The sequence below is a fragment of the Silurus aristotelis genome (genome assembly GCF_946808225.1).
Source record: "Silurus aristotelis genome assembly, contig: scaffold_251, whole genome shotgun sequence".
Lineage (NCBI taxonomy): Eukaryota > Metazoa > Chordata > Actinopteri > Siluriformes > Siluridae > Silurus > Silurus aristotelis.
Window position 1 is genome coordinate 2,501 of NW_028149060.1, and position 10,032 is coordinate 12,532.

At 43.5% G+C, this 10,032-nt stretch overlaps 1 protein-coding gene across 1 annotated transcript in view; it reads left to right on the forward strand.

Moving 5' to 3' along the window:
- The window catches only part of LOC310723052 (uncharacterized protein), a gene marked incomplete at its 3' end in the record, with an annotated part of 10,654 nt that extends 778 nt beyond the window's left edge, over nucleotides 1-9,876 (forward strand). Inside the window, exons 2-6 of the mRNA XM_083570876.1 lie at nucleotides 1-2,286; nucleotides 6,954-6,976; nucleotides 7,713-7,765; nucleotides 9,181-9,256; nucleotides 9,802-9,876. The exon at nucleotides 1-2,286 is cut by the window's left edge and continues 642 nt beyond it. Of these exons, the coding sequence (XP_083427002.1) occupies nucleotides 1-2,286; nucleotides 6,954-6,976; nucleotides 7,713-7,765; nucleotides 9,181-9,256; nucleotides 9,802-9,876 (2,513 nt within the window). The remainder of the gene's footprint in view (nucleotides 2,287-6,953; nucleotides 6,977-7,712; nucleotides 7,766-9,180; nucleotides 9,257-9,801) is intronic.
- Between the last annotated feature and the right edge of the window lie 156 nt (nucleotides 9,877-10,032).

Below are 10,032 nucleotides of genomic sequence, written 5' to 3' on the forward strand. Positions count from 1 at the left end.
GCAAGCCAGCAGGCCACAAGAGGAGGCAACCCAACCCCAGGGTGGCCATCATGCTGCGTGGGAAACTCCATCGCCTCCTCCAGGGCTCCACGGATTCCTCGCTCCCGGCCTTGCAACTCTACTCTGCAGAAATCGAGGAGAAAGATCAAGAGGAGCACAAGGACTCGGGAAAGGTGCAGGGCAGCTACAGGAGAAGAACGGCTTCTTCTGGGGTCTCGAATGGGAAGGAACACAGCGGTGTTGCTGGAGCATGCTGCGTTGGAGAGGTCGAGCTGAACCAGGAGGGAGGGGTTCGAATCCCGTGCACATTACAACGCAACAATTCAGCAGACTCGTATAGGACTCACGCTGCTAACGGACCAGGGTTTGCACGTGGCAGAGGGTTTACTCGTGGGACATCTGCATGCCAGAAAGATCTGCTTTACCGAGTTAACATGGTGATGCAGGACAAGATAGTGGAGGAAGACGAGGACGAAGATCAAGAGGAGGAATCAAGCGCCATTGTTGAACACATTCTGAAGGAACTAAAGGGCATCAATAAGATCCAGGAGGAAATTTCAGACCTAAGGGAATACCTGTCTTCTGTCCGTGGATCTGTTGAAGAGGTGTCCAGCTGTGTGGATGCAGTGTTAATGGAGATCGAAGGTATTCGCTCAGGTAGCAGGTCTGGTGTGGAGACGTGGCCTGGTGCGGGGTCAAAGCAGGATCATCAGTCAGATGGTCATTTGAGCAAGGCACGTGACGGACTCCATGCCGTAGAACGTAGGAGCTGTGGGATTCAGGCAGGGTATAAAGAGCAAACGTGCCCCCTGAGGCTTGAAAAAGACTACTGTAGAACTTCTTACTCCACCGGTGCTAATGATTCTATCCATGATCTATTTAGGCATGGTCCACCTGTGCAAAACTCGGATATTCCCACAAGCACAGTAAGAAGGAAGCTAAGCTTTGGCTACCATGAACATCAAGATGGTCAGGACTGTCTTAGTACCAGCTCACTTTCCTCAGGTCAGAGTTCCAAGTCCGAATCTGACCAGGAGAGACCTTCTTCTGGACAAGTGTGTGCTACAGAAAAGAGACAGAGCTGGGATCAAGCAGGTCTGATCCACAGTGGAAGCAGATGGAATGAAGAAGTTCAATACTCCAGACAGGGTAGTTTTGAAAAAGATACCTGGGATATTTTGAAAGATGAAGCTCTTTGTACTGAACTGGAGGAATCAACTTCAGAGCACATTTTCATCTCTTCTAATCTGCACTACAATTCTCCTGCGAGCACGTGCAGCAGGGACGAGTGGAGTGGACAGAGATGTAAAGCAAATCCATGCAAGGCAGATACACATCCTGAGGATGTATCTGTGGAATGCAGTGATTCTGTAGGTGTAGGTGAGTATTCCAGACCTTCTGACTGTCATCCAGCATCTTCTACACCAAGGCATAAATTTACTCCTTCTGCTGCTTATGAACAAGATGTTAGATGTTCCTTGTCTGAGACCTGCACACACCTCGCTTTAAGGTGTATGGAGTCTACAGGAAGTGCTGTAGATCCAGTGATAAGAAGATACACAGCAGGTTCTTATGCATATGTTCCTGAGCAGGACACCGATGAGAGCAACAATGCAGGGTTCAAGGGTAAGACATTAGGAAGGGCAGTGCTGGATTTTAAATCTGCACTGAAGATGGCGCTAAAAAAGCTAGAGGCAGGTGGTGCAACTTCACTAGTGGATAAAGCCGATACCTTCAGTGAGGTTCAAGACTTGCTGGAGCACGAGTCACCCAATGAAGACGTGCCTCAGATGGAATTGCCTTGTCTCGAGAACCTTCCAGTAGAAACTTCAAATGCAAACACGTGTCAATGCTGCACACCTGGTCCTGATCCTGATCGTGCAGATCCATATGAGTCCTTCTCAACCTCAACAGACCCTTGTGTGACCGCACCCGGATCCGTCCAGACTCCGAAACCATCGCACGCAATGCTTTTATCAGAACCGGACCCCTCTGGTGACTCAACCTTAGATGCCACACTGCCCACCAACCCTGACCACCTGACCACCAAATCACGCTTGCTGTCTACTGAGGAGGACAAGCAAAATACCTCAGAGGAACCCACAGCAGAACAAGCACGGCATGGAGAACAAGAAGGAGGCCAAAGTGTAGGACTAAGTGAAAAAGATGCCCGTACACTGAAGTGCCTGAGAACCTTCCAGCAGATCCTCCGAGAGAAGAGAGAGAGCAGAAGACGTCTGGGCATGGTGACCATGTCCTCGCTTTCTGAAGGTGATTTCAACGCAGGTAACTTCAACATTTTTAACCCAAGAACCCTTCATTTTTTTCACGTATGGTAGAAATGTCTTTTCTTTGGTTCCTGTTTTTGAGACAGATGTGGATGATGATCTCATTTACTTTCATAAACGTAAAATTCAGAGGTTAGATCACGCAGGTCCATGGAGGCGTGGCATCTTCATTCAGATGTTCATCATTCTTTGGTGTGTTTTCACCTCTTTTTTTGCGTGTGAATTCCCCCTGGTGGTTAATCAGTCATGTAATTACCCTGAGATCAGACCTGCCCAAAGAGAGATGGTGGAAATGAATTAATGAGCAGTGAGATATGAAATGAATTATACATCTCCATGAAACTTTTATAAACCCCAGATTTGAAGAATCGATAGAAAAAATCCAATGTCAAACCCCCCCTTCCTTCTCTTCTCCCGGGCTGGATGTTGGTTTAATATGTGATTAGTTGTGCTGATGTGTATCTGATGTGTGTCTGATGTGTTTGATGTGTCTCTGATGTGTATCTGATGTGTATCTGATGTGTGTCTGATGTGTATCTGATGTGTATCTGATGTGTATCTGATGTGTATCTGTGTGTCTGATGTGTATCTGATGTGTATCTGATGTGTATCTGATGTGTGTCTGATGTGTATCTGATGTGTGTTTGATGTGTATCTGATGTGTATCTGTGTGTCTGATGTGTATCTGATGTGTGTCTGATGTGTATCTGATGTGTATCTGATGTGTGTCTAATGTGTATCTGATGTGTGTCTGATGTGTATCTGATGTGTATCTGATGTGTGTCTGATGTGTATCTGATGTGTGTCTAATGTGTATCTGATGTGTATCTGTGTGTCTGATGTGTATCTGATGTGTATCTGTGTGTCTGATGTGTATCTGATGTGTATCTGTGTGTCTGATGTGTGTCTGATGTGTGTCTGATGTGTATCTGTGTGTCTTATGTGTGTCTGATGTGTATCTGTGTATCTGATGTGTATCTGATGTGTATTTGATGTGTATCTGTGTATCTGATGTGTATCTGATGTGTATCTGATGTGTATCTGTGTGTCTGATGTGTATCTGATGTGTGTCTGATGTGTATCTGATGTGTATCTGTGTGTCTGATGTGTATCTGATGTGTATCTGTGTGTCTGATGTGTATCTGTGTTTCTGATGTGTATCTGATGTGTATCTGATGTGTGTCTGATGTGTGTCTGATGTGTATATAATGTGTATCTGTGTGTATCTGATGTGTATCTGTGTGTCTGATGTGTATCTGATGTGTATCTGTGTGTCTGATGTGTATCTGATGTGTATCTGATGTGTATCTGATGTGTATCTGATGTGTGTCTGTGTATCTGATGTGTATCTGATGTGTATCTGATGTGTATCTGTGTATCTGATGTGTATCTGTGTATCTGTGTATCTGTGTATCTGATGTGTATCTGATGTGTATATGATGTGTATCTGTGTGTATCTGATGTGTATCTGTGTGTCTGATGTGTATCTGATGTGTATCTGATGTGTATCTGATGTGTATCTGATGTGTGTCTGTGTGTATCTGATGTGTATCTGTGTATCTGATGTGTATCTGATGTGTATCTGTGTATCTGATGTGTATCTGATGTGTATCTGATGTGTATCTGTGTGTCTGATGTGTAACTGATGTGTGTCTGATGTGTATCTGATGTGTATCTGATGTGTGTCTGATGTGTATCTGATGTGTGTCTGATGTGTATCTGTGTATCTAATGTGTGTCTGATGTGTATCTGATGTGTGTCTGATGTGTATCTGTGTGTCTGATGTGTATCTGATGTGTATCTAATGTGTGTCTGTGTGTCTTATGTGTGTCTAATGTGTGTATGTGTGTATCTGATGTGTATCTGATGTGTATTTGATGTGTATCTGATGTGTATCTGATGTGTATCTGATGTGTATCTGTGTGTCTGATGTGTATCTATGTGTATCTGATGTCTATCTGTGTATCTGATGTGTATCTGATGTGTATCTGTGTGTATCTGATGTGTCTGATGTGTATCTGATGTGTATCTGATGTGTATCTGATGTGTATCTGATGTGTATCTGTGTGTCTGATGTGTATCTGATGTGTATCTGATGTGTGTCTAATGTGTGTCTGATGTGTATCTGATGTGTGTCTGATGTGTATCTGATGTGTATCTGTGTATCTGTGTATCTGATGTGTATCTGTGTGCCTGATGTGTATCTGATGTGTGTCTGATGTGTGTCTGATGTGTATCTGATGTGTATCTGATGTGTGTCTGATGTGTATCTGATGTGTGTCTGATGTGTATCTGCTGTGTATCTGTGTATCTGTGTATCTGATGTGTATCTGATGTGTATCTGATGTGTATCTGATGTGCATCTGATGTGTATCTGATGTTTGTGTGATGTGTATCTGATGTGTATCTGTGTTTCTGTGTGTATCTGATGTGTATCTGTGTGCCTGATGTGTATCTGATGTGTATCTAATGTGTATCTGATGTGTGTCTGATGTGTATCTGATGTGTGTCTGATGTGTGTCTGATGTGTATATGATGTGTATCTGATGTGTGTCTGATGTGTATCTGATGTGTATCTGATGTGTATCTGATGTGTATCTGATGTGTATCTGTGTGCCTGATGTGTATCTGATGTGTATCTGATGTGTATCTGATGTGTGTCTGATGTGTATCTGATGTGTGTCTGATGTGTGTCTGATGTGTATATGATGTGTATCTGATGTGTGTCTGATGTGTATCTGATGTGTATCTGATGTGTATCTGATGTGTGTCTGATGTGTGTCTGATGTGTATATGATGTGTGTCTGATGTGTATCTGATGTGTATCTGATGTGTGTCTAATGTGTATCTGATGTGTATCTGATGTGTATATGATGTGTGTCTGATGTGTGTTTGATGTGTATCTGATGTGTATCTGATGTGTGTCTGATGTGTATCTGATGTGTATCTGATGTGTATCTGTGTATCTGATGTGTATCTGTGTGTATCTGATGTGTATCTGTGTGCCTGATGTGTATCTAATGTGTGTCTGATGTGTGTCTGATGTGTATCTGATGTGTGTCTGATGTGTATATGATGTGTATCTGATGTGTGTCTGATGTGTTTCTGATGTGTGTCTGATGTGTATCTGTGTATCTGATGTGTATCTGTGTGTATCTGATGTGTATCTGTGTATCTGATGTGTATCTGTGTGTATCTGATGTGTATCTGTGTGTCTGATGTGTATCTGATGTGTATCTGATGTGTGTCCGATGTGTATCTGATGTGTATCTGATGTGTATCTGTGTATCTGATGTGTATCTGATGTGTATCTGTGTATCTGATGTGTATCTGATGTGTATCTGATGTGTATCTGTGTATCTGATGTGTATCTGTGTGTCTGTGTATCTGATGTGTGTCTGATGTGTATCTGATGTGTGTCTGATGTGTATCTGATGTGTATCTGTGTATCTGTGTATCTGATGTGTGTCTGATGTGTATCTGATGTGTATCTGTGTGTCTGTGTATCTGATGTGTGTCTGATGTGTATCTGTGTGTCTGATGTGTATCTGATGTGTATCTCTGTATCTGTATCCGATGTGTATCTGTATGTCTGATGTGTATCTGATGTGTATCTGTGTGTCTGATGTGTATCTGATGTGTATCTGTGTGTCTGATGTGTATATGATGTGTATCTGATGTGTGTCTGATGTGTGTCTGATGTGTATCTGTCTATCTGTGTATCTGATGTGTATTTGTGTGTCTGATGTGTATCTGATGTGTATCTGATGTGTGTCTGATGTGTATCTGATGTGTATCTGATGTGTGTTTGATGTGTATCTGTGTATCTGATGTGTATCTGTGTATCTGATGTGTATCTGATGTGTATCTGTGTATCTGATGTGTATCTGTGTGTCTGATGTGTATCTGATGTGTATCTGTGTATCTGATGTGTATCTGATGTGTATCTGTGTATCTGATGTGTATCTGTGTATCTGATGTGTATCTGTGTATCTGATGTGTATCTGTGTATCTGATGTGTATCTGATGTGTATCTGTGTATCTGATGTGTATCTGTGTGTCTGATGTGTATTTGTGTATCTGATGTGTATCTGATGTGTGTCTGTGTATCTGTGTATCTGTGTATCTGATGTGTATCTGATGTGTATCTGTGTATCTGATGTGTATCTGTGTGTCTGATGTGTATCTGTGTGTCTGATGTGTATTTGTGTATCTGATGTGTATCTGATGTGTATCTGTGTATCTAATGTGTATCTGTGTGTCTGATGTGTATTTGTGTATCTGATGTGTATCTGATGTGTGTCTGTGTATCTGTGTATCTAAAGTGTATTTGTGTATTTGATGTGTATCTGATGTGTGTCTGTGTATCTGTGTATCTGATGTGTATTTGTGTATCTGATGTGTGTCTGATGTGTATCTGATGTGTGTCTGATGTGTATCTGATGTGTATCTGATGTGTGTCTGTGTATCTGTGTATCTGATGTGTATTTGTGTATCTGATGTGTATCTGATGTGTGTCTGATGTGTATCTGATGTGTATCTGATGTGTGTCTGTGTATCTGTGTATCTGATGTGTATTTGTGTATCTGATGTGTATCTGATGTGTGTCTGATGTGTATCTGATGTGTATCTGATGTGTGTTTGTGTCTCTGTGTCTGATTTCAGATGGGAGTCAGGATGAAGATCAGGTGATGTTTGAAGTCGTCGAAATGAAGCAATTGTTTTGTTTTTGTTCGGGTTTTTTTGCACAGCAGATGTTTGATGGCGTCTCAGTGAATTCCTTTCATGTGCGTCCGTGTGCTGACGAGATGATTATGGCGACTCTGATGGTTTGTTCCTCCGGTGTCCTGCAGAGGCGTCAGGTCGCCTGGTCTCCTCATCTTTTCATCACTTTAAATCAATAACCTGCTGTTCCACGTGTGAGAAAGGGAAACGCTCTGAATAATACCAGCATTAGGAGGAAAACACCTGCATTTTAGTCACACATCTGGAGCTTGGAGTTACAGCTGAGACACAGTGCACATACACAATACACACTCCATCAGGGAGCGATATACATTACACACAATAACACGTGTTTAGGGGGGACATGATGGGCATGGGCATGGGCATGGGGGTCTCTCCAGTTCTCTCCAGGCACATAAGTCACACTTAGTTCTCCTTTAGGAGATAAACCTGGATTTCACTGGAGTGTGTGTTTGAGCTCTCCATCCTCAGAGTGTAAAAATCATCTGCTGATTCCATTAATACTCTAATCTCCTTCATCCAAACAACAAGGCCACGTATCCCCCCCCCACTCCCGTCCTTGCTTTTACTGTGTCTGTGTCTGTGTGTGTGTGTGTGTTTCTGTGTGTGTGTGTGTGTGTGTGTGTGTGTGTGGGTTCTGTTTGGTGAGTGTAACATTGTGTTTTTGTTCCCAAACAGAAACAAAATAATGATGATGGAGGATCAAACCAACAACCATGGACCAGTAATGGGTATTATATCTGTCTGTCTGTCTGTCTGTCTGTCTGTCTGTCTGTCTGTCTGTCTGTCTGTCTGTCTGTCTCTTCTCCTGTCTGTTTAGCCTCCTGTTTGTCTGTTTCTTCTTCTCTCTGTCTGTCTGTCTGTTTGTTTGTCTGTCTCTTTTTGAGTCTCTCTCTCTCTCTCTCTCTCTCTCTCTCTCTCTCTCTCTCTCTCTCTCTCTCTCTCTCCCAGGTTTGTTATGTATGTATGATGGAGTCTGGTGCTGTTAGTGCAGTATTTATAGTTCAGGAGCACATTCTCAGCTGCGTCTCCATAAGAACCTTAACCCCTAACTATTATTATTATTATTATTAAATATAAATCTAAAGTTTAGAACTTCATCCATTCTTTTATCATTAAATCTCTCTTTCTCACTGTAGTGGAGGAGGAGGAGGAGGAGGAGGAGGAGCGATGTTCGGGATCGATAGCATGCCTGATCTGCGCAGGAGGAAGCCGATCCCTCTGGTTAGCGAAGTGGTGAGAACTTTAACATTCATGTTCATTTTATTTATTTATAACTTTCCAGGAGGAACTAACGAGGGATGAACCCCTGGAACATCTCTCAGTGTTTACTGTAGTACACATATAACACTGTAACTCTGACCATCACAACCATGCTCCTCTAACTGCTCTTTTCTCTCCTCCTGTCCTCCTCCTCTCGTCCTCCTCCTCTCGTCCTCCTCTCCTCTGGTGCTGATGATGATCCAGGCGATGGTGAGTAGTGAAACCTGTAGATCATGTACATTCACACAGTTCTTCATGCAGCACATTGTGTTCATGACTCAAGCAGAAGGTCAGTCAGTGCCAGGCTGAGGTTTCTCCTACCAGCTGTGAGGAAGCTAAAGAGCTAGCGTCTTTATGTTCAGGTGACAGCGAGTGTGTAGTGCAGCTGTGTGCAGGTCCATCAGAGTTTTCTGTGTGTTACTCATCATCTAAACACACACCATTCCACAATTGGGACAGCTCCACCTCTGGCCAGATGTGTGTAGTTCAGCAGGAGGTGGGATTGGGAGATGTTCAGGTGTCTCACACCATCAGGAAACCTGAACATGGAATCCTGCTCGTCCCAGATGCTCAGGATACTGGTGTGTCTCTTCCTGCTATAGACACCAGTTAGTGTGTAAGAGTGCTACGCCCATGACACACACATGACCTGCTAGCGTGAACATAACTACTGAGAATGTAGTAAATGTTCTTGTCATTGAGACACAGAGGAGTGAGGAGCACTGAATGGAGATGGACGGAGTTGGAGTGGGAGGTTCTTGGCCCCATTCTCCGTCCCCCATCATCACATTCCCCGCCCTCGGCGCTGGGTTTCATCTCACTGCCATGCTGTTATTCTGCTGCTTTTCTCCTCTGAGGTGTGTGTTTGTGTGAAACGCAACAGACTGAAGTTCTACAGCAGATCCAAGCGTGGCGTGAGGACGTGTCTCCGTCTCGCACCCACACGTGTGGACCTCGATGTGTGTGACTCAAACACGCCAAGCGCCAATCGGCTTTGTGCTGCACCACGCTAACACGCGGCGGCACCCACACTGAGGCATGCGCCGTGACTCAGCAGCTACACACACACACACACACACACACACACACACACACACACACACACACACACACCTTTAGCCCAAACATTTTTAAAGTGGAGTTTTTTCTTATCACACAGAAGAAAGAAAGAAAGAAAGAAAGAAAGAAAGAAAGAAAGAAAGAAAGAAAGAAAGAAAGAAAGAAAGAAAGAAAGAGAAAGAAAGAAAGAAAGAAAGAAAGAAAGCAGCAGATTGATGTGTGTGTGTGTGTGTGTGAGTGTGTGTGTGAGTGTGTGTGTGTGTGTGTGTGAGTGTGTGTGTGTGTGTGTGTGTGTGTGTGTGTGAGTGTGTGTGTGTGTGTGTGTGTGTGTGTGTGTGTGTGTAGACGTGTGAGGTGTGTGTTCTGTCCTGCAGTGAATGATGTTAGTAATTACACACTTATGAATATCACACACCTTTACTAGTTTACTCTTTCCCTCTCTCAGTCCCTGGTGCAGTCCAGAAAAGCTGCCATCTCGTACTCACTGGCATCTCGACCCTCACTCAAAGACGAGGAGCTGGTAACACACACACACACACACACACACACACACACACACTCACACACACACACACACACACACACACACACACTCACACACACACACACACACACTCACACACACACTCACACACACACACACACACACACTCACACACACACACACACACACACA